The 25,209-nt window shown below is 36.5% G+C and overlaps 1 protein-coding gene, 1 long non-coding RNA gene and 1 other non-coding gene across 40 annotated transcripts in view; 1 reads left to right on the top strand and 2 right to left on the bottom strand.

Moving 5' to 3' along the window:
- TSBP1 (testis expressed basic protein 1) overlaps positions 1 to 25,209 on the top strand; it is a 212,668-nt gene that overhangs the window by 29,640 nt on the left and 157,819 nt on the right. For 36 of the 38 annotated variants that reach the window (XM_042986084.1, XM_042986085.1, XM_042986082.1 and 33 more), the window contains 13 exons: positions 358 to 378; positions 973 to 993; positions 1,644 to 1,664; positions 4,298 to 4,318; positions 4,840 to 4,860; positions 7,034 to 7,054; positions 7,924 to 7,938; positions 8,573 to 8,596; positions 9,055 to 9,078; positions 9,379 to 9,405; positions 9,864 to 9,884; positions 10,341 to 10,361; positions 23,112 to 23,132. In XM_042986084.1, the coding sequence (XP_042842018.1) occupies positions 358 to 378; positions 973 to 993; positions 1,644 to 1,664; positions 4,298 to 4,318; positions 4,840 to 4,860; positions 7,034 to 7,054; positions 7,924 to 7,938; positions 8,573 to 8,596; positions 9,055 to 9,078; positions 9,379 to 9,405; positions 9,864 to 9,884; positions 10,341 to 10,361; positions 23,112 to 23,132 (279 nt within the window). The remainder of the gene's footprint in view (positions 1 to 357; positions 379 to 972; positions 994 to 1,643; positions 1,665 to 4,297; positions 4,319 to 4,839; positions 4,861 to 7,033; positions 7,055 to 7,923; positions 7,939 to 8,572; positions 8,597 to 9,054; positions 9,079 to 9,378; positions 9,406 to 9,863; positions 9,885 to 10,340; positions 10,362 to 23,111; positions 23,133 to 25,209) is intronic. The other 2 variants (XM_042986064.1, XM_042986063.1) reach the window with 2 other exon arrangements.
- LOC122238594 overlaps positions 1 to 25,209 on the bottom strand; it is an 88,531-nt gene that overhangs the window by 5,090 nt on the left and 58,232 nt on the right. The window lies entirely within an intron of this gene.
- LOC122238901 lies at positions 2,336 to 2,444 on the bottom strand. The gene has a single exon (XR_006218050.1). It is a non-coding gene; the product is annotated as a U6 spliceosomal RNA (small nuclear RNA).

The raw sequence follows: 25,209 nt of genomic DNA, 5'->3' as shown, positions 1-25,209 counted from the left end.
AGAGGAGGGTGATGAAAAATGGCCAAAAGACATCCTAACTACCCCTGGAGTGTCAATCCTTTGAGACAGCTGAGTGTTGGGCAGGGCAAAGAAGGAAAGAGAGGAGAGATGAAAGTGAAGGAGACTAACAACCTTCAGCCCAGGTTCTATACGTTTCCCTCTGCCATTTAAGATGAACACTGAATGACTTGATCTGGTGGGAGGGGTATGGGGCTCCTTTGCTAAAATTACCTACCTATCTGCAGTAGTAATTCTCCCTCTGAGTTGCTTCACTGGGTTCTTTAAAAAAGAATATTGGTGGCATGAGCATTCTAATAATGTCAAACCACACTGATTTTCCTCTTCTTTGTATTTTAGTGCAATTCACAGCACCAATTCGTAAGTATCGAATTTGTTTCTCCACTCTGGTTCCTTTCACTTCTTACCTTCAAAGTCTTAAGTATTGACCTACCCTGTTTTCTTGATACCATGTTTCTCAACTTCCCTAGCATTCCTATTACACAGATTTCAAAGAAGCTATGCATGAAATAGACAGACTGCAAAGCCCACCGGCTAACATAAGAAAAGAAAAAAGGACCCTCTTAATAGCAGCCATAATGCCCTGGCAGTAGGGAAGGTTCACTTTTCAATTAACAGTAAGCCCCTAATGAAATGAGAAAGAGAGAGAGAGAGAGAGAGAGAGAGAGAGGAAATTTTTTAAAGGAGACATTATAAATTAGTATGAATGAGTCTATCCCAATCCTCTAAAGGTTTCAAACATCACTGAAAACAAGGCTGGTGGAGGGGGTGGTCTATTCCTATAAGTCCCTTATATTGTACAACAGGGAACCTATTCAAAGATTGCCAGGCAAACAACCCCATGATGTTCCTAGGGTTTCTACTTATGACACTCCCTCTAGAGTAAGTTTTGGGGAATGGCTATTTCCTTCACAGTGATGAAGCATACTGATTTTCTCCCTCTCTGTTTCTCAGCTGGCGGTACAGGACCTATCAGTAAGTTTACTGTCTGATTCTTCACTGTAAATAATTTTAATTTCCTGCAGTATCTTAGGGACCTTTCCTTGAATCCCATGTTGGGATTTCAGGGGTTTGTGGGTCCACATTTTCTTGGCCTTTTTTGTTTTCTTCTACCTAGCATTTCCATTAAGTCATTAATAATCATGTGAATGTACATTCCACCACTAAACACAAACTGTAAAGTGGAGGATGAACCCTTAAAGGTTTCCAGTGGCTTATCAACATCAGCAAGGGATTTTTAAAAACAGAGTGAAATGAAAAGAAGTGAAATAATAGGAGAGAGGAAGAAAATTAAGTTTAAACAGAGAAGGATTTTTCCAACCATCTACAGGGGTTTAAATGGGCCAAAGTGGGGTCCCCTACTTAGTACCTTTGCTACTTACCCTCTCAGTGGATGATTAGGTAAAGAGGCCCTTATATATATTAGATTGTCTTAGCATCTTAGCAAAAAAACAAACAACAAAAAAAAAACACCTCAACTTCCCTACTACCCCACTGCAGCTGAGCCCAAATTTAGTGGTACAGATTCTTACCAGGAAAAGCATATAAATGAGAACTATGGCCTCCAGAGCCCAAGAGCACCTACTAATTTATTCTCTCTTTTCTTTTATTTATTTATTTTTTAGAGCTGTCTCAAAAAACCATTGGTAAGTCACCTAAACCTCAATTACAATGCTTTTTGGTCCTTTACAATGTTTAGAATGTCAGTCAATTTCTATTTCAATGACTTGTGCTCACAAACCCCAGGATCAAGTGTTTCCACTGTCTCATTATCCCACTCAGAATTCCCAGAGGTTAGATTCAACCAGGTTCTTCAATAAAAAGATATTAACTATGAAGCTGAAATACAATATCAAAAAACAACCCCCTAGGAATGGTCTTTTCTAAATTATATAATCTAGGTTTACTACCAACCTGTAATAAAGATTTAGAACACAGTACCTAAACTTCTTGCTTTTCCTGCAAATAATTTGTTACTAGATTATGTTCAAAATAACGCAAATCTTAAGTTCTTTTTATTTCTAATTGCTCTGAAAAGTTCTCTCCAGGACACATGGATTTATTGTCACCAATTTTTAGCAACTTACCCTATTGCATTTTTCCATAGAAACATTATAAGTAACAGGTTCCAAGATATAGTCGTTCATAATTACATATTTTTAAACTAAGAGCAAATAGTTGTATCTTCACACACTGGATTACAGTATTCCTAATAAAAATTAGGAATTTTTGAAATTAGAAAAGTAAAGAAATATGACTTGAGGTTCCCCACATTCACCTGACAGAATGAATATAAGTCCTGTATAGGTACCTGGTCATTCTTTGCATGATTCCTTCAGGAATTTGTGAGTCATCCTTGCATAGGGGCCATGCTAATCTTCTCTGTATCACTCCAATTTTTGTATATGTGCTGCTGAAGTGAGCACTCTGTGATTCCTGTAATGGCTTACAGTTTTTCTACCCCTCACATGCATTATTTTGTTGGGCCTACCAACATTTCAATGGTGGTAGGTAAAGCAGATATTATACCCATCTTTAGAGATGGAAAAATTGTTTCCCATAAAAATTTGTTTACTCCCAAATAAGGGGAGGAGGACAATTAATAATGAAGTTAGGACTGAAGTTGTGCTGACTCTTAGTTGGGTTGTTTCCACTACTATTTTGAGTGCTCTAATAGGTTATTAGCAAGAGAAACCATGAACTTCTAATATTAGAAACCAGGGACACAAAGACTTATGGGGAGAGGAAGTGAGAGAAAATGCAACAAAAGTAACACACAGACAAGAAGATGTTAAAAAGACAAAAATCAAAAGAAATTTAAAAGAACAAAAGTAGGAAGAATACTGGAAGAAGAAAGATTAAGTGAGCTGGAGGCAGGAGAAGAGTAAATATAAATAAAACTGAAAAAGAGAGGAAAAGGAAAGCTACAAGGACTCACAAACTAAAAAAAAAAAGTAAGAAAATATAGGAAAACTGAAGAAACAAATAAAATTTGAAATGATTTTCTCTCCAAAGATTTTAGTGGCTTATACCAAAGGCAGGTGTCCTAGGAGTTTTATTCCAGGATCAAGGGCAATTTTTTTATAGATACCAGTCAAAGCCAACAAATTATTTTTGCAAAATAACCTAAATTTCTAGCTTGTCTACAACTCATAGCCCAGGATATCCATAACTGGTAAGACACCTAGCTTTTTCACATAGAAAAAAAATATATCAAAATTAAAGGTTTAGGGGTTTATGGGTCAGAACTGAGATATTTCCCATCATGAGTGCCATGAAGCTGTGGAGGAGAAAGACAATGAAACACCCACTGGGAAGACGGGTGGTCTATTTAGAAAAAATATTTAATCCTGCAATAAACCATGCAGACTCACAAGATGATCCCAGTCCTCACCTGGCACCAGGCTACTCAGCAGAACTTAAGGCAGGAAGCACAGCTTGCCACCAAGGCAGCATCAGCCATCCCTCTTTCGTGGCAGTAGTCCTCGAAGCTGTCTATGCAGGGGTCTACAGAGCCACCCAGCAACTATTCTCTTCGGTTGTCCATAGCTATGTACAGGAGCTGCCCTGACTTAGAAGCCCCGGGAGCTAAGATATCCTGTAAAAACTCCACATATATAAACTGCAGGGATCCTATAAGGAACATGCCCAAATACATGGTCACTACACTCAGGGAAGCCCAAAGATATGGCCTTCTAACAGGTATTTATAGTTTTCCCAGTTCACAAGCAGTTTACCAACCAAGGATCATTCTTAAAGAAAAGGAATGTTACAAGTAAGACAGTAGGTGTAATCAGAGCTGGAAAATCAACCGAAGGCCAAATTCTCATTGAAAAGTGAAGGTGTTGTTGACCCTTTCTTTGCCCAGAGACACTCAAGCTAATCAAAGCGATAGTCAATAAGCTGAAAGCTATCCACCTTCACACCTACCCTAGAGCATATTAGTTGGTCAGAAATATTTTAGTACAAGTATGGTGCAGTCCACTTAAAAAGTAGTATCTTCTGTTACTGACAAGAATGAAAAGTGTAAAGTTTCAAACTTTAATGTCTTGAACCTCTCCTAGGTTGACAAGGATTCTAGAGAGACCCTCATCTCAGGCAATATAGGCTAAATATCTCTTTTGTTGTATAGTTATCATAACCAGTTTAGTTCTCCCTAATGTTCTAATTCTGTTATCACTTCCTCTCCCTTACCTCCCAAAGCCCCATCCCTAGAATAAAATTAAAAATTTATTCTTAAAACACCCATACTAATATTTCAATTTGGATCTCTTTTTAGTGCAAACTCCAGGACCTATTGGTAAGTTGCCTATTTATATATAACAATTCATATATATCACTCAAATTCATAATACATAGCATAACATTTTTCTAGTAATGATTATAGTAGCTTGTCTATAATCATCAGAAGAATATTCCAAAGCAAAGGTGCAATAGAGAGAATCTGGGGGAGGATATAAGAAATGAGAAAGAAGACAAAAGAAGGATAGCCAAGAGAGTGGAAAAAAAGTGACATGAGAGAAAAAAGATGGGGAAAAGCAGAAGGAAAGGAATACAATAAAGATTTTACTTCAAACACCTGTAGTAGTCAAGGGCAAGAATGAAGTGGTTCTCCTTCCAACTAAAACAGGGTTACAAGTCTCCTAGAATAAGATCTGATTTTTATGGAGAGGATATAGTCCAATAAAAATATTTAATCCTGAAGACTGGGATTTAGTAATTCTGGGACATTATTTAACTGTCCCCTTTGGAAAACATCAATAGTATGTGTGTTTATCATGTTCAACAACCACAGTAATTTATGTTTGTTTCTATTTTTAGTGCAATATACTGGGCCCAATGGTAAGTCCCTTATCTATCTTTTTCCTCTGGTGTACTCTGATCTTCTACAGTGTATAGATGGCCTATCTCCAGTCCCAAATGTAACCATTACCATAAGGATAGTGTGTTTTTAGGCATGTTTCCATGCATCCCAGTTTCCACTTGCTGAGAATTCTCCAGGGTTATTTTTTTAAAGAAAAAAGTAAGAACATTTCCCCAGTAATGGTCAGAATGGCTTCCATAGCAATACAGAATTTTCTAAAGTAAGAGAAAGAATAAGGGTAGCTTTCCATTTCTGAAGTGCTTTGTAGTTCATAAAGGGCCTACTCAAACACAATAGAGATAATATAAAGAAAATGAAAAACGGAAAGCAAATTTTAAAAACAAATGTAAAAGACGGAAAAAACAAATTTAAATAAACTGAGGTCTGATCAGGTTTCCTCCTCGTTTCCTAGGAAAGGTATACCAGGGAATACTACTAAGGATCCAACGTACCCTGAGTTCTCCAACCTTCTCTCTCAATGCCATTTTCCTCATGTCCTATCCTGTCCACCTGCCCCAAATACCCAACACACACACACACACACACACACACACACACACACACACACACAGCTTCAGGGAACAGGATATGACAGGAGGTGGGCTGCCAACTACAGGAACTGGCAGATGCGTCAGGTATTCACAAACCATAAGTGAAAGACAGTGGAAGGTAAACTCATATTGTGACTAGCCAGGGCAAAAACAGTGTCAAATTCTAGAATATCAAAACAAACTTTGGTTCATTGGGAATTCTGAGTCTGGAAATTAAGTGATAACATTCCAGAGTGTAAGCTAAACAAGAACATTATCAGAAGGCAAGTCAGATGTACTCAAACATTCCTTCAACTAGGTGAGCTCTTGTATCAGAAACTGAGCTGAGGCCTGGAGACAAAGTCATGAATAAAAAAGAGAAAGATTTGGCTGATCTCTTGCGACATGGAGTTTACAGTCCTATAAGACACCTTAAGGAAAGGAACTCAAAACATGGAGAGGGCAGGCAGTCTCCCACACAACCACACTATGACCACTAAAACTGGATGCTGCCTGCTCTAAACACTGGTTCTAAATACCTTCCTGTTATAAATGAACATAAGCCATCATTTCTCAACTATTCTCCTAAATCAGGGTTTCCTTTCTCAGTACTCTTAATTATCACCAAGACTTACAGCCTTAGAAGTTCTCAAAGGGGCGCCTGGGTGGCTCAGTCAGTTAAGCATCTGACTTGGGCTCAGGTCATGATTTCACAGTCTGTGAGTTCAAGCCCCGTGTCAGGCTCTATGCTGTCAGTTCGGAGCCTGGAGCCTGCTTTGGATTCTGTATCTCCCTTTCTCTCTGCCCTTCCCCATTCATGCTCTGTCTCTCTCTGTCTCGCAAAAAATGAATAAATGTTAAAAAAATTTTTTAAAAAGTTCTCATAATTCTTATAAGGGAGAAACCATAAGCCAGCTCACCTCAGAGGACCTCACTGAGGCTAAAGGAAGGGTTTCATTTGGCCCAAAGTCCCCAAATAACTACCATGTGCCTGAGAATCTATATGGGTACATGGATTCCCTTTCCCTTTTCTTTCCTGCATAATCCCCTCTCCCCTATGTGTAAACACTTAAAACAAAGAGTAATATATAAATGAAAATTATACTTCTACATTTATTCATTCCTAGCTTTCCCTTAAATTACAGGTCATTTGGAGAAAATGAAAAATGCACTGATTATTTTTTTTAATGAACAAAAATGAGTGCTTCAGATGGGAGTAGTAAAAAAAGAAAGGAGTGGGAAGAAAACTTTTCAGATCAACTAAACAGTTAGGTGGGAAAAAGAGATAAATGAAAATGAAAAAGACAAAAGTGCACAGAAGTACAAATTTAAGACATTATGAACCCCTAGAAAGTTCAAGCATTTACCACCCCAGAAAGGAGTGGAATGGAAGGAGCACAGCCACTCTCCTGCCCCAGACCAGCAGAAGGAAGCCTGAGGATGCAAAGCACAGAGGTGGGAGCTTAAGTCCAGACATCACAATGAGCTAACAGGCAGGTTTTACAGCTCCCTGCATCCTCTCTACAGTTACCCTTTTTAAGCCCATCATAGGAGAACTGAGTTCACTTAGTTCTACACACACTAATTTCTCTCTTTTCTTTCCCTTCCATTTTTCCACCAGTGGAAACTTCAGAAATGACCAGTAAGTTCCATACCTGCTCCTATATAATAGTTTCCTTTGGCTTCCTACAGGGTCTACAATCCTTTACTTCTGTCTCGTAGGTAAAGACTTTCAGGTTTCTCCATCATTTGCTTATTCCACTACCTAGCTGCACCCCCACCCAAGGAATGAATGAATTAAGGGGAATACAGGGGCGCCTGGGTGGCTCAGTCGGTTAAGCATCCGACTTCGGCTCAGGTCATGATCTCGCGTTTCATGAGTTCAAGCCCCGCGTCAGGCTCTGTGCTGATGGCTCAGAGCCTGGATCCTGTTTCAGATTCTGTGTCTTCCTCTCTCTCTGACCCTCCCCCGTTCATGCTCTGTCTCTCTCTGCCTCAAAAATAAATAAACGTTAAAAAAAAATTTTTTTTAAAAAGAAGGGGAATACAAACCCCACTTAATAACCCAAACTACTGTGAATAATATATATTGTATAAATAAAAAAATCGGATGAAAACATCTGAAGTTTATTATGACTTGTCAACAAAGGAGGGAGGACATTTGTACGAGTGTGTGGATATGTGAAAGTTTACACAGGATAGCAGAAATAGGGAGAAGAAAAGTAAAAACAGCAGTTTAAATTACCAGTCCCCTGTAGGATTTTAAGCAGTTACCAGTCACTGCAAAGGGGAAGAGAAAAATCATCTCCCTTTCCTGAAGCCTCTCAGACTAAGCAGGAGGCAGAATCCCACAAGGCATGATGGCAGCTGTGTTCCCCAGCACTGTGCACTGCAATACCTATAAGGGTTTGATGCTCCCTCCGTGAGCATTTCTGATATTCCCTCTCAGAAAACTAGCAGAAAACTAATTTCAGCAGCCTTTCCTCACTAACATCTCTCTTTGTTTTTCAGCTACAGAATCCTCTCGTAAGTCTCCTTTCATGATGGAACTCAATTACCTCCAGCAGTGTCTAACAGACCTACTTGAACAAAAATGTGTCCATCCACATTGGGATCGCAATAGTTCAAAGCTCCTATTTCCTTGACCCCTATTTTTCCATTACTCAGAATTCCACTAGGTTATTAATAAGTTTCTAAAATGTTCACTGAGTCACATAACAATTAAAGAACAGAGAAAAAAGTTTCTCCATGGCTCTAAAGACTGTCAGGGACCCTCTCTATATAGAAGGAGAAAAAAATGAACAGGGAAAACAAAGATACAGATAATTTCTGTTTACCAGCTGGGTCACCTATTCAAGCAGTTAGTAAGTTGTATATTTGTTTCTTTGCTGTGCACTTATCAAAGTCCAGTGATATATATTAAAACTTGAGTTCAAGTATAGGAACTTTAAACTCATTTTCTTAGCTTTTGCTTCTCCATTAACCAGAATTCCACCAGCTGATTTTAAGTTTTCTGGAAAGTTCAGATACGCCTGATCAGAAAACCTTTTCAAGCAGTTACATCACTAGAAAATTTACCAATTTCTACATCACTAGAAAAAAATGAATAGGACAGTAAATGAGGAGGGTGCAATAAGAAATCTTTCTGCTTATTTTTCAGTGGAATCAACTCCTCACACAAACAGTAAGTCTTGTGTTTTCATTTAATTCTGTCACAGGGTTCAATTGGTTTCTAGTGAGGTCCAAGACCTCTTTATCTGGACATGATGGTATGCGAAGGGCTTGAGGTAACTCTTGGCCCCTTGCTTCTCTCATTGTCAAAGTCCCTCTGAGTTATTAATGATGTACTAGAAAGTTCTAACACTACTGATTTATATAAACATAAAGAGGAAAGAAAAAAAGTTTTGCTTCGTTATAAAGACCATCAATGAGAGGCGATCTACAGAAAAGGAAAAAATGATGTAAGAAGAACAGTTTTTCATTTGGAAATGAAAATTTTATGATTTACATACAAAATAAAGATCAGAGGGGAACATTTCCCAGAAGTTAAAAATGACATGTTATAAGGGACTTGACAAATTGAAAAACTGAATGAGGAAAAAAAGAAAAGGAGATAACAATTTTCTCTGTTCTGTTTTCCAGAGGGAGCAGTTCCACCTACCCTCAGTAAGTCTTTCCATGTTTTCTCCACTGTGGGGTCCTATAACTTCTTTCTCTGACAATGTTGGCATTTCTGGACATGGGTACATACTTCCTAAACTACTTGCCTTCCCGTCGCCAAATCCCATGGTTATTAATGCTTTTTGGAAAGTTCAAATCCTGCTGATTTATATTAAAAGTAAATGAAGACCAAAGGGTACATTGTCCCTATTGTTATAATGACCTAGTGAACAAGAACTCTCTACACAGAGAGGAAAAAAATAGTGAGAGAGAAAAGGCTTGTAAAGATACTTCTCTGTCTTTCAGCTGGTCCACCACCTTCAGTGCACAGTGGTAAGTTCAGTCTGTTCTTTTACTGTTTTCTGTTGTTGTTGTTGTTCTTTATGAGGCCTATGAACCTGTAATTACCCTACTCATTTCTCATCCCTGTGCAGCCACCTGAGACTCATAGTTCTCATCTTCCTTTGCTTTCTGCTTATCCTGTGAAGTAAACTTACATTTACTTAATATCAAGCATATGTTTACTTTCCATCTCCTCAGTGATAAGAACTACATAGGTGCTTTAACTATTACATGATATCCCATTTAATCCTTGGGGTAAATCAATTGATCTCTTTGTAATGGGTAAGAAACTGAAGCCACATACTTACCTAAGAACACGCTCACTGAACAACAGTTTGAACCAAGAGCTGTGTGACTACCAAACTTCTTCAACACACAAATATGCTTCCCTAGAAAGATACTTGTTCCTTTCAAACAATTATTCACTGATATCTAATTTGTTGTTTAAGGTTTGCCCTTGGCACCAATAAGTAAGTATTATATTTGTTTCTCTACTATAGTTCTCTGTGCAGTCTTCTTCAAAGTCTAAGGAACTTTGTTCTGTTAAAGTGATTTGAGTTTCTCACTGCTCTTGCATTCTGGGTAATAAGCTATTACCCAGCTTCCCCCTATTTAAGAAATTTAAGAAACAATTTAAGAAAATACTGATTAAAAGAAAAGGAGTAAAGTAGCATTGGTTGACAACAACAAAAACCTGAAAAATACTAAAAACCCTGAAAAAAATAGCAGGGGTAGGCAAAAAGTTTGAGACAGGAAGTCCAAAAGGATGTTTAAATGGAGAGAGATTTTTGAGTGTTCCCTGAAAGTATGCTTTCTCGTATGTCTACCCAAGTCCTCCCCTCAGAGACACCAGTGGAATGTATTAGATAATACTATGTTTTCTCTATTTAAGAAAAATTAATGGATATTTTTTTGCTTTTTTTTAGTGATTTCACAAAGAACCTCAAGTAAGTTCTTTACTTCTCAGCCTGTCAAATATGAGACCTTTTCTGAGCACAGATATTATATTTTTAAAGTGCACCAAGGATTGAGATTCATGTCTCCATACTTTTTGCTTTCACATTACCCACAGGCCTCCCAATTAGAACTGCAAGACAATCTTTTCGATTCATAACTGTAGGAGTTCCCATTACTTCAGTTATTAACTCAACTTCCCAGGAAACCGATACCAACAGTGACTCAATATTTAAACCAGATCAAGTACTGACAACAAGGTGGTATTTAACATAGAAGTCGCCTTTAACACTATGTCCTACATTCTATAATTCAAATCTGGTCCTCATATCTATGTTACAAATGATTTTTATATAATACCAATATCCCTTGGGGTTCCTCAGACTGGAATTAAGTCACATTAATATTAAAACCCCAAGATTTAATTCAGACTAATATTCAGATGCCAACAGAGCCCAGGCAGATAATGAAAATGAACAGGTGAAGAACACCACCTGGGAATAGTGGAAAGATCATGTACAGTCTAAAGAGGGTGGCTGCCACTCAGCTCCAGCCAGTTTCTCCACACAAGAACACATATCTAGAGCATTTGAAATTTTTCAATAACGTCAGGACACATTTGGAACTGTTAACATAGACATTCTACACATTCCTTCTGAGTCCTGAGCAAGGAAGATGACCAGCTAAACAGTCTCACTGACAGATGAAAATACTGAGCCCATGGAGTCAATGACGCAGACCCAAGGATGAGGTTGGAAACCTCAGATGTCCATGTTTGAGAACAGACCCTACAACTGTGAACACTTGAGTTCAGCAGAAGGGATTATTGGTTTCGCAGCCAGAAATTATAATCCAGAAGCTAAACTGAAATAATTTAGTGTCTTTTTTCAGTGGAGGCACCAGAAAGGGTAGAAGGAAAGAATTTTAAAATCCAAAACCCAAGGGATTGGGAGAGGGAAAACAGGTAGAACAAAGGCACTAAAGGATAGTGCCTTCTTTCAGGCTGTTTTGGTCTTGGCTGCTATGTATTTGTATCATTAAAAGTACACAGCACAGCTTAAGCATAAAAAGAGGTCCTATGGGGTAGAATGATTTCCAAGGGGGCAGAAAATGAATAGGAAAACATTGTAAGGAAAAACGAACATTAAGTTCTTGGCATTTTGTTGAGAAAATTTAAACAGGAAAAAAAGGAAAAACACAAATGTAGGAATAAAAAAGGAACTTACCTACATACACAGTAAAATTTTTTTAATCATAAAAGAATACACTAAAAAACTCTATGGGAATACATTAAAAACAAAATTACCAATTAAAAAAATACATGAATTACCAAAACTGACTCAAAGAAATATAAAACCCCCAAATTATCCATAATTAGAAAATAAAATGAACAGTGAGTCAAATAAACTTTCACCTAAAAAGCCCCAGAAAAGATAGTTTTACAGGGAAGGACTTTCAAGGAACAAATTTTCAAGGAACAAATCATTCCTATATTTGGAACTGTTCCAAAGAATACAAAAGAAATGAAACTCACTTCAACTCATTTTATGATGTTGTTATTCCTTAATTTCAAAGCAAGGCAAAGATTGTAAGAAAAAAATGCATAGACATATTTTACTTAGAAACACAGATACAAATTTCCTAAATAAACAGTGCAATGTTACACCGATCATAAACACAGTGATACAGAATTTATTTTTAATGACTCATAACTATGATAGAAATTATAGAAAATTTATCAATAAATTCACTAAATTCATGGATAAAAAAGAAAAGGTATGATCATTTATAAAAATAAAGAAAAATTATTGTATAAAATTCAACACAGAATCCTAACCAGAATTCTTTTTGGAAGAAATAAAAACTTTCTTAAAAGGGAATAGATAAGAACTTCTTTAATCTAATTAAGGAGATCTATTCCTTTATCATTCTTAAGAATTCTAAAAAACAAGGGGTGCCTAGGTGGCTCAGTTGGTTAAGCATCTGACTCTTGATTTGGCTCAGGTCATGATCTCCCGGTTTGTTGGATCAAGCCCCATGTCAGGCTCTGTGCTGTCAGCTTGGGATTCTTTCTCTCCCTATCTCTCTGCCCCATTCCTGCTCTTTCTCTCTCAAAATAAATAAATATATAACAAAAAAAATTCTAAGAAATAAAATTTTAGAAGCATTGCCACTCAAGTCAAAATCAATAACAAGATGACTACTACCAATTTATACCAGCCTGTGCAATAAAATAAAGGCAAAAGATATAAAGACACAAAGAGAAGGGAGAAATTCATCATTATTTTCAGATTATGATTATCTGCATAAAAACTACAAAAAATGAACAAACTACTAATACTTAATATGAAGTCAGCAAAGTTGCTACATAACAAAACAGCAAACAAAACTTAAAACATTGTTTATGCCAGCAACAGCAATTCAGAAAACAGAATTTAAAAACAAAATTATACCATTCACTAAAGAAGCAAAATATAAATCTCCTAAGAATAAACTTCTAAAAAATGTGTTGTCTTATAGAGAGAGCATGACAAATATTGAGAAAGCAAACTGAACCCCTTGTTTTTTAACCTAGCCAGGTCAGTCATTTTGCCTGAGCACTTGACATTACACAAGATGAAAAAATCTTATATCCTGAGATAAACTGAGAGAGAAATATGGGGAGGTAAGAAAAGTAGGCGAACGGAAGGAAGAAGGAAGTAAGGAAGAAGGAAAAAAGGGAGGGACAGAAGAGAAGCCATCCATCCAACTGGTCTTGTCTACTCTTAAATAGCTCAGTTTAGCACAAGGACCTAAAATAAAACTTTAAGCCCATTTGCTCTATACTGCTGCCTCCCTAATGGAAATAATTTTAGTGCTGACTTTAACAATGTCAATACATATAGATGGGTAGTGACCTTTGTCAATATATAATTATAATGCAGAATTCATTTATTTGCTAATGATAACAATGAGAAAGCTGACTACAACTTTGTAGATTGTTCCCCTTATATTCCTGCTGTATCTTTTATTTATGTGAGCAGTTCTTCTGAATCAAGTCTCCCTCCAAGCATTGCAACTTGAAAGAAAGAAAGAAGAGAAAGATATTTCTAGGCGTTCACTTTGCCTCTAGCTTTTGACAATACCTTTAAAAAACATAATATAAGACCTGAAAATAGATAAACTATTTTTAAAGACAGGGAAATTCAACAACATATAAATGTTAATTCTCCCCCAACTAATTTGTAATTCAATAAATTCAAATAAAATCACCAACAGGATTTTTTGTGGATCTTGACAAATCCATTCTATAATTCATATAAAAGAGAAAAACAATCCAAGAATAAATCACATATTTATAAACATGAAGTTCCCAAGAGGGAAGGCTCACCCTAGGTATTTCATTTGATTATCAAGTCATTTAAAACACTATAGTGATTGAATGCATCTGGTCTTAGCATAAGAAAAACTAATCAATGGAGGTATACTAACCAGTGGGGGTAAAGGAGAGTGACGTCAGCAAAATGGCAGCAATGAAATTTCTAGCACTTGTCTCTCCAGAAACAGCAATGTGAACAATTATCCACATATGAGAATACCTTCAAGAAGCCAAGGATTCCAGATGAGGGACTACAGCACCTGGGTAAAGTACAGAAATTAGACCCACTGAGGAAGGAAGGAGAGACAGATTCACATTACTCACATCACCCCTCTTTCATGCACAGGTGGCCCAGCAGAGAGGGAGACACTTAGGGGAGGAGAGTCCTCAGGTCCTCAGCTCACTCTGGCACACACCAACGAACTCCTATGGCATCAAGCTCCTGATAAACTCCCATGAATCAGACTCCCCACACACCCCAGCACTGGTGAGCTCCTGTGGCCTGAGACTCCAGGACAGCCTTATCACTGAGCCATTTCCCTTCGACCTCAGCTGCCACACCCAGTCCCATGAAACCAGGCTCCAAGCCCATTCCTGTACTGGACCAACATCCACAGACTAAGACGCTAGACATAACTCAATGGTTACCAATGCCTGATTGGTAGCTATGGACACAGGATCTAGATCTGCCCATGCTGACCCAGGTCACAGTCCCTTCATCACATTCAAGGACCAGGCCCAGGCTTGCTCCCACAGACCCAGGTACCTGGCTGGTCTCCATGTACCCAAAAACAGGCTTACCTATCTGCTGACCCATGAACCAGATCTGCTTTCTTGAAAACTCTAGCAGCAAGTCTGCTCATGGCATCACAAGCAGGCCTACCCAGAATCTCTTAATGGCCTGAATGGTGGAGTTTTGCTGCCAAATCCATTCTGTAAAGACTGGAAGTGGTGCCTACTCCCTCAAATACATAGACACCAAAACAAGGCCACAACAATCATTAATCAAGAAAACATGACTCCATCAAAGGAAACTAATAAAAATCCAATAACTGACCCTAAAGAAATGACAATCTATGTACTATTTGACAAAACATTCAGAACAACCATCTTAAAGAAATTCAGTGGACTATAGAATAGACAACTACTGAAAATAAGAAAACAATGCATAAACAAAGTGAGAAATTTAACAAAGTAATAGAAACCATTTTTAAAAAAACAACTTGGAGCTGAAGAAAAAATTGAACTGAAGAATTCAATACAGAGGCTCCGTAAGAATTCAGCCAAGTAGAAGGTAGAATAGTGAACTAAAAGACAGGTCATTTGAAATCATCCAGTCAGAAGAGCAAAAAAAAAAAAAAAAAAAAAAGAATGAAAACTAGTGAAGAAAGCCCACCTGAATTACTGACAGGACACAAAAGAAACAATCTGCACATTCTTGGAGTCTCAGAAAAAGAGGGGGGAAAAGAGCAGAAAGCTTATTTAGAGAAATAATGACATAAAACTTCCCAATCTGGGAAGAAATTTGGAAATCCAAATTCATGAAGCTAGTTAGTCACCTCAAAATTTCAACCCAAAACATTCTTGTCCAAGGCACATTATTTACAGATATGTAAAATCAATACTAAGAATTTTATTTAATTTTAAACTATGATGGCTTTATTTTTTTAAGTTTATTTATTTATTTTTGAGAGAGAGAGAGAGAGAGAGAGAAAGAAAGAGCAAGGGAGGGTCAGAGAGAGAGTAGAGGGAGAATCCCAAGCAGGATATGCATCACCAGCACAGAGCCCACTGTGGGGCTCAAACCCATGAACCATGAGCCTGTGCCAGTTGGATGTTCAACTGGCTGAGCCACCTAGGCACCCCAATACTAAGAATTTTAAAAGCAGCGAGAGAAAAAAACGGAATCCTCCTAAGGCTTTCAATTAATTTCTCAGCAGAAATCTTTCAGGCCAGGAAAGTAGATTGATATATTCAAAGTGCTAAAAGGAAAACACTGCAAACCAGAATACTTTACACAGCAAAGTTGCCTTTTAGGAATGAAGAAGAGAGAAAGACTCTCAAACAAACAAAAATGAAGGAGTTCATCACTACTATATCTGACTTACAAGAAATTCTGAAAGGAATCCTTCAGGGTGAAATGAAATGCTACTTATTAGTAATACTAAAATATAAGACACTCTGATAAAGTTAAGCATGTAGCCAAATTCAGAATATTCTATTACTAATACATTGTGGTGTGTTAATCACTTAAATCTAGTATAAAGTTTTAAAGGATAAAAGTATTAAAGTAACTGTAGCTACAATAATTCGTTATGGGTATGCAATATGAAGAAGTTAATTATGATATCAAAAACATAAACTATATGAGAAAATAAAAAGATAGAGTTTTGTACAGGATTGAAAATATCAGCTTAAAATAGAATGCTATAAAATGTTTTATGTAAGCCTCATGATAACCATAACGCAAAACCCTACAGTATATTCATAAAAGATAAAGAGAAGGGGGATCAAATCATACCACTTGGGAAAATTTTCCATTCACAAAGAAAGACAGCAAAAGAGGAATACAGAAATAAGGGGCTTAAAAATAAAACAGCCAAAAAACCAGTAAGATGGCATTAGTAAATCCTTACCTATCGATATTTACCCTAAATATAATTAGATTAAATTCCTCAGTAAAGAAGCAGAAATGATTAAGAAAGTAAGACCCAAGTATATGCTACTTATAAGAAACTCACTTCACCTTTAAGGATACACTTAGGCTTACAATGAAGGATGACAAAAGACATTACATGCATGAGGAAATCAAAAGAGAACAGAGAGGTAGCTGTACCTCTACCAGACAAAATAGACTTTAAACAAAGACTATAACAAGAGACAAAGAAGTTCATTATATAATTATAAAGTGATCAATTCTTCAAAAGGATATAACAATTATAAATATATATGCACCGAACTTTGGAGTAGCTAAATATATTCAGCAACTATTAACAGATATTAAGCAAATACTAAGAGGGAGAAATTGACAATAATACTATAATAGTAGGGGACTTCAACACCTCACTTTCAAAGTGGAAAGATCATACACAGACTGAAAATCAATAAGGAAACACTGGATTTGAAATAATATCTTAGACTAATGAACCCAACAAACATATACAAAACATTCCACCCAACAGCTGAATAAACATTCTTCTCAAGTGCACACATATATTCTCCAGATATATAGGTCACATCTTAGGTCACAATTTAAGGCTTAGCAAACACAGAACACTGAATCATATCAAATACCTTTTCCAGCCAAAATGCTGTGAAAGTAGAAATCAACACTAAGGGGAAAACAAGAAAATTCACAAATGTGTGGACATTAAACAACAGGCTGCTGAATAATCAATGGGTCACAGAAGAAATTGACAGGCAAACCAAAAAATATCATAAGACAAAAAGGAGAAAAACAACATATCAAAATTTATGAGATGCAGCAAAAGCAGTTCTCAGGGGGAAGTTTCATAATGAAAAACACCTATGTTAAGAAAACAACCCACAAACAACCTAACTTTCCACCTCAAAGAATTACAGAAAGAACAAACTAAGCCAAACTTAGCAGAAGGGAAGAAATACTAAAGATAAGATCAGAAATAAATAGAGACCAGAAAAACAATAGAGAAGACCAAGGAAACTAAGAGCTGTTTTTCTGAGAAAATAAACAAAATTGACAAACTATTGGCTAGAATAGTGAAAAAGACTCAAAATCAGAAATGAAACAGGAGCCATTACAACTGAAACCACAGAAACACAAAGATCAGAAAAGACTACTATGAATATTTATATGTCAACAACTGGATAACCTAGCAGAGGTGGATGCTACTAGAACCATACAACCCACCAAGACTGAAACAGGAAGTAATAACATTTGAACAGACCAATAATGTGTAAGGAAACTGAAGCAGTAATCAAAACCTCCCAACAAAGAAATGCCCAACACCTGATTGTTTCATTGGCCAATTACATCAAACACTTAAAAAGAGGTGACACTAATCTCTCTCAAATTCTTTCCCAAAAGATGAAGTGGAGGAACACTCAAATTTTATGAGGCCAGCATTAACCTCACAACAAAGCCAAATGAAGCCACTATAATAAAAGAAAACTACAAACCAATATCCCTGATAAAAAAGATGCAAAAAATCTAAACAAAATACTAGGAAACTAAATTCACCATCACATTTATAAGATCATACACCATGATAAGGTAGGATTTACCCCTAGGATATAAGGATGGCTCAACACATACAAACCAATAAATGTGATACATCTCATTAATAGAATGAAAGATAAAAATCATATGATCATCTCAAGAAATGCAAAATAAAGAAAAGCATTGGATGAAATTCACCATCCTTTCATAATAAAAATTCTCAGCAAATTAGATGTAGAAGAAATATACCTCAACATAATAAAGGCCATATAGGAAAAACAGCAAATAACAACATACTCCGTAGTAAAAGGTTGAAAGCTTTTCCTCTAATATCAGGAATAGGGCAAGAGTGCCTACTGTCACCACTCCTATTCAGTGTAGTGCTGGAAGTCCTGGCCAGAGTGATTAGCTAAGGATAAGAAATTGAAGGCATTCAAATTGGAAAGGAAGAAGCAAAACTGCTTGCATGTATAGGATATGATTTTATATACAGAAAACCTTAAAGACTCCACTGAAAATCTGTTAAAACTAATAAACTCAGTAAAGTTGCTGGATACAAAATAAACACACAAAATCAGTTGCATTTCTATACACTAACAATGAAACATCTGGAAAAAATGAAACAATCCCATTTACAATAGCATCAAAAACAATAAAATACTCAGGGATAAGTTTAAGCAAGAATGTCAAAGATCTGTTCTAAAAATTACAGGATGCTGATGAAAGAACTTGAAGAGGACATAAATATATGGAAAAATATCATGTGTTCACACACTAGAAGAATTAATATTGTTAAAAGTCCATACTACCCAAAGCCATTTATAGAGTCAATGCAATTCCTATCAATTTTCCAATGGCAATTTTCCCAAAAATAGAAAATACAATTCTAAAATTTGTATGGTACCACAAAAGACTGTGAATAACCAAAGCAATCCTGAGTAAGAAGAACAAAGCTGAAAGGCATCACATTTCCTGATTTGAAATACTGTTACAAAGCTATAGTAATCAAAACAGTATGTTGTGGCATAAAACACTGACCAGTGGAATAGAATTGAGAGCCCAGAAATAAACCCGGTCATATACAGCTATCTAATATTTGACAAGAGAGCCAAGAATATTCAAAAGCAAAAGGATAGTCTCTTCAATAAATGGTGCTGGGAAAACAACATATCCACATGCAAACTAGACTGCTACCTTACCCCATTTGCAAAAATAAACTCAAAATTGATAAGAACAAACACTGTAAAATTATTAGGAGAAAATCAAGGGAAAAACTCCTTAACATAGACAAAATAAAAAGGTGGAAATACACCAAATTAAAAGGCTACTGCATAGCAAAAGAAACAATCTGCAAAATGAAAAGGCAACTTATAGAATTAGAAAAAAATACCTGCAAACCCCCTAGTTGATAACAGATTCATTTCATTCATATATCTCATGTATTATATAGAAATCAACTCAATAGCAAAAATTCTGATTTAAAAATTAGTAGCAGAATTGAATTGAGATTTTTTCAGAGAAAACATACAATGGCTAGCAGGTACATGAAAAGATGTTCAACATCACTGAGATGCAAATCAAAAGTACAATGAGATATCACCTCACATCTGTTATAATGGCTATTATGGTAAAGAAAAGAAACAAGTGTTAGTGAGGTTATGGAGAAAAGGGAACCTTGTCCACTGTTGGTAGTTCACACTATGAGGTTCCTAGAAAATTAAAAACAGAACTACAATATGATCCAGCAATCCTATATCCAAATATATATCTGAAGGAAATAAAATCATTATCTCAAAGAGATATCTGTACCCTTATGTTCACTGCATGTGGTACTGTAAGGGTCATTTACAATAGCTAAGACATGGAAACAATCTCAGTGTCCATCAACAGATGAATGGGTACATATATATTACCATTTATGATACCATTATAAATTTTAGAATTGTGGTCTATGCACACGCACACACACACACACACACACACTGAAAATTTATTCAGCCATTAAAAAAGAATATCCTGCCTTTTGTGACATGGATGGACCTTGAGGGCATTATGCTAAGTGAGATAAGCAGACAGAAAAAGACAAATACTATATGTTCTCATTTATATGTGGAATCCAAAAAAGCTGAATTCAGAAGTAGAGAGTAGAATAATGGTTGCCAGAGGCTGGAGTGTGGTTGGAGAAATAGGGAGATGGTGGTCAAAGGGTACAAACTTCCAGCTGTAAGATGAATAAGTTCTGGAGATCTAATGTACAGCATGGTCACCAAAGTTAACATTACTGTACTGTATACTTGAAAATTGTTGAGCTCTTAAATGTTATCACCACACACACACACACACACACACACACACACACACACACAAAGGGTAATTATGTGAGGGACTAGAAGTGTTAACCTTATTGTGGTAATCTCACCACAATGTGTATGTGTATTAAGCCACCACATTGTACACCTTAAACCTACATGTTCATATGTCAATAATATCTCAGTGAAGCTGGAAAAAAAATCAGTGAGACAAAATCAAAAACCCAGAGATAGATCCTTATTGTATGAGAAAGTTGAGCTCATAACAGATGAAGAATTCAATAATTAGTCTCAGGTCAAAAGATGTTCTACCTCATACTTTCCTAAAGTAAATCCAGCTGAATTAAATACCTAAATATCTATTACCATTTAAGAAAACACAATAGAATTGATATATGACTCAGATAGGAAGGAGGCTTCCTTCTAAAATACCCAGAAAAAAAGGTAAAATAAATGTTGACTAACAAAAACTCAAAACTTCTTATGGACCAAACACAGTACAAACAAAGTTAAAAGACAAGAGGGAGTTGGTTGAGAGAAAATTTTTGCAGTGTGCATAGTTATCAATGTTATACAGCATTAAGAATATAAATGAAATCCCACAATCGGTAAGAAAAATAAATTACATGACTTAAGGACAAGAATAAACAGTTCACAAAATAGGGAAATTGAATGCCTAATAAACATAAATTGCCAAATCTCATTAATGATCAAAAATACAACATGAAAATGAGATATTGCTTTTCTCAAAATATACTGGCCAAAATTTTAAAGCTTGACAAGATCAAATATTTATTGAGATATGTGGTTAAGTGTCAACTCTCTCTGAACAGCAATTTGTCAATATCTAAATTAAATCTAAAGCATACTCTGAATTCTACTTCTGGGTATAAACACTAAAGTCATACATATGTACATAAAATGTCACGTACAAAGATGTTTGTTGTGACTTTTTAATAATCAAAAGTCAAAAATAAATTAACATATGTATGCTGATAGGATAATACACAGCAGCTTAAAATAAACTAACTACGTATCTATGTGTATATAAGCAACATCTCAAATCATACTGTTGAATGAAACAAACCAGATGCAAAATGACATCTCTTGATACAAAATGATACTAAAAGATGACACGCAAATTAAAGCAAAAATATTCAAACCCACCATATTCCTTAAGTATCCATATATATATGAAAGTACCTTTAAAAATAATTGGATATACATTGAACTCATAATTGAGGGAAGAAAATGAACCTGGGGTTGGTGATTCAAAGGAATTTTATCCATCCCTGTATTATTTTCTTTCTTAGAAGAAAAGTTGGGAACAAATATGACAAATGTTACATGATAGGTAGTATGATTATTGATTCCTGAGGTATTATTATTTTTTACAATATCTCAAAGAGAAGGCAGGTCATCATGAAAAAGCCACTGATCTTCAGAGTGCCTCAGGGTGCTGGGTCCAAGAAAAATAAAATTTTCATACTCTGCACTGATACTTATAACCTGAGCTCCAAAACGGCACAGATTGAGTTCAGTCTCATAACACTACTTCAGTGAAATTGCTGCTTACTCAACTGTAAACAAGAATACACACACACACACACACACACACACACATTCTTACACACTCAAGGAACAGTTTTCACCATTAGCACAATCCAAGTTCATACATAGAAAACAATAATCTAGAAGCGCCTGGGTGGCTCAATCGGTTAAGCGTCCTACTTCAGCTTAGGTCATGATCTCATGGCTTGTGGATTCGAGCCCCGCATCAGGCTCTGTGCTGACAGCTCAGAGCCTGGAGCCTGCTACAGATTCTGTGTATCCCTCTCTCTCTGTCCCTCTCCTGCTCATGCTCTCTCTCAAAAATAAACAAACATTAAAAAAATTTAAAAAAAGAAAGAAAAAAAACAATAATCTTTGTGGGTTTTCCATTCTTACACGTAGTTTGATTACTTGGAGTCATAGTGTATCAGATATCTCCTTTTCAAATCTCACTTTGTCATGTGATCTCTGCTTTGTTTTTTTCATACGTGGCCCTTTTAATGATTTCCTAGAAAAAAAGAACAAGCTGCTCCAAATGTGTATTAATTATTTCAACTCTTGCTAGATTTAAAACAAAAAACAAAAAAACAAAAACATAACTTGGAACTTATTGTTCCTGGTCTGATTAAGTTTTCAAAATCTTACAGCGGAAAACCTTCCAGGGCTTAGGCACAAAACGTCATATGATCACCCCTCTCCCAGCAGTCTCTTCTGCTCACCCTCATACATCTTATAGCAGAGATCACTGTGTGCCTTCAAATACCCCATACCTGTTTCACCCGCAAGGCACAGAACCTTCTTAATGGGTGCTTGAAGAGAACAGAGGGAAAGGGGGAGCAACCTGATGCTGGCTACAGTAGGGAGAATTTCTTCCTTGATTCAGCAAAGATTTGTTAAGTGTCTGCTCTCTCAGAGACCATGCTGAGTGTGGGGTTTGATGAAGAGAAGATAGAACCTGCTCTCATAGAAGGGAGTGACAGTATGGGCAAACCAAGTAAGGAACAATGGCGAGGACTGCAGAGATGGAGAATGTGGGTAGAGATTAGAAACGAAAAATGACAGAGGAGAAAGAAAGTAACTCAATTAAAATAGGTTGGGATATGACACATTTCCTGATTTCACACAATCAGAGACCTAGAGGGGAAAGGGAAAAGTGAGCTCCGTCACTGGCTCTGTATCCTTCCTTCCAGAACATTCCCAACGCAAATGCCCCTTGTCACTACTGTTCAGTGTGTGATGCTTCTACTGGAATGACGTCAGTGAAAATGTGTTTCTGTTTCATCAGACAACCACACTAATTTGTTTGTTTGTCTTTTTTTTATTAAAGCAAGACCTGAGAAATCTAAGAGTAAGTCCCATGTTTCTCTCAATTACATTACTATCATTGGTGTTTTATGGTATGTAGAGGCCCTTTTGTGTCCTGTTTTTAGTGTGAATCTACCGAAATTTAAGATTTCTATTCCTGCCTCTGGTTTTATTAATATTTCCAGCATTCTTTGCCTTCTAGCTTCTTGTTTTCTTATTCCTATTTCCGGTAACTTGTTCCATTTTCAACTACCCATGTCCATTTGGAGGCTATAATTAAAATTGGTACTTAATATGGTGGTAGTATAATAATAAATAATACTTATTCAGTAATTACAGTGTGTCAGGGACTTTATTCAGGGCCTTATATGTGCGTATACATTATATCAGGTAAGTATTGTTATTCCTATTACAAAGAGAAGAAAATAGTGAAACTAAGTAACTTGCCCATGATCCCACAATTAATGAGCAGCAGAGGCTGGGAATCTAATCTGGACTCGAAAAGTCTGGCAGTGCCTCCATCCCAGTGAGAAATATGGTCACCCAGCCCTAAGATACTTATGCTTACAGGGAAAAGAGAAACCTTTCTAAAATGAACATAATGAACAGTAATTAGCCAACAAGAATCACAGTAATGATCATGATAAACCAATACAATCATCCCAAAGAAATGATGGGAAGAGAGCAATAATAATAAGAAAACAAAGCGTAAGTGAGAAAAATCTTACCCGTCAATGGGTTTTTCAAAATACTTATTTAGGGGCGCCTGGGTGGCTCAGTCAGTTAAGAGTCCGACTTCGGCTCAGGTCATGATCTCACGATCCGTAGGTTCGAGCCCTGCATCGGGCTCTGTGCTGACCGCTCAGAGCCTGGAGCCTGTTTCAAATTCTGTGTCTCCCTCTCTCTCTGACCGTCCCCCATTCATGCTCTGTCTCTCTCTGTCTCAAAAATAAATAAACGTTAAAAAAAATATTTATTTTTTGAGGAGGGGAGGTTCAGAGAGGGAAAGAGAGAGAGAATCACAAGCAGGTTCCACACTGTCAGTGCAGAGCCTGAGGCGGGGGCTTGAACTCACGAACCATGAGATCAAGACCTGAGGTGAAAATCAGAGTCAGATGCTAAGCCGACAGAGCCACACAGGCACCCGCCCCATCAGTCAATGTTTTTTTGAGAGTCTGAATTAGCAGACAGAAACCAGAAGGAAGAAATAGCATCTCCCAATGATTCCATTCTTAACCTTTCTTTCCAAAAAGGCACTCAAATTAAGAAAGACTGGGGCAGAGTGATCTGAAAGATATTTATTCTTGCATCATAGTGAATTGATTCTAAATACAGATTTGGTAGTTTCTCAAAGTCCTATTTCTAAAACTTCCAGCATAAAGTTTAAGAAGTAACTCCATTGTTCATCCAGAAACCTTTCACTCATTTATTTATTTGATTTTTTTTTTCCACAGTAAGACAAGAATACCCAAGTAAGTTCTATATCTATTCATCAATTCTGGGGTTGGTTCCCATACCTGTTATATCCTTTTCTGGACATGAAAGACCCTGACATTCAAAATTCTGAAGTTTGTCTCTCCTGTTTTTGTATTAAATAACTTCCTCTAAAGTAAATGATGAATACTTTAGAAAGAAAAAAACCCATAGATGGCAGATCAAATAATGAAATGGCTAACGCTGACCTGGAATTAGAAATAATACTTCTGAACATTTTTTGTAAATTGTCACCAATAGAAAAATATGCTAGTTGTTACTACTTTCACTACTAGAGTCTTTAAATGCTTTTGGTAGAAAATTTAACGACAGAAATAAAATTGAGTTGGCAAAGTTAAATTGAGATCTTACTCATTCAAATATATATATATTTATTGAGGGCCTACCCTGTGCCAGGCACTGGGAATACAGCAGGGAGAAGAGAAGAGAATAACTGCCCTCCTGGAGTTTGCATATGAATTTAAACATTCCTGACATGCTTCTTATTCAGTGAAGTTGAGGAGAATATAAAGAAAAAGTAGTTCATTTCTCTCCACTTCCGAAAATGGAGCTCTTGCATCTGACAAATAATGCTTTGGTAATAAAAGAGAGTATATTTCTGTCTTCACCCATTGAACAGTATCAAT

Source organism: Panthera tigris, chromosome B2 (genome assembly GCF_018350195.1).
Source record: "Panthera tigris isolate Pti1 chromosome B2, P.tigris_Pti1_mat1.1, whole genome shotgun sequence".
Lineage (NCBI taxonomy): Eukaryota > Metazoa > Chordata > Mammalia > Carnivora > Felidae > Panthera > Panthera tigris.
Note: the sequence above shows the minus strand (reverse complement) of the source record. Positions and strands in the feature narration are given on the sequence as shown.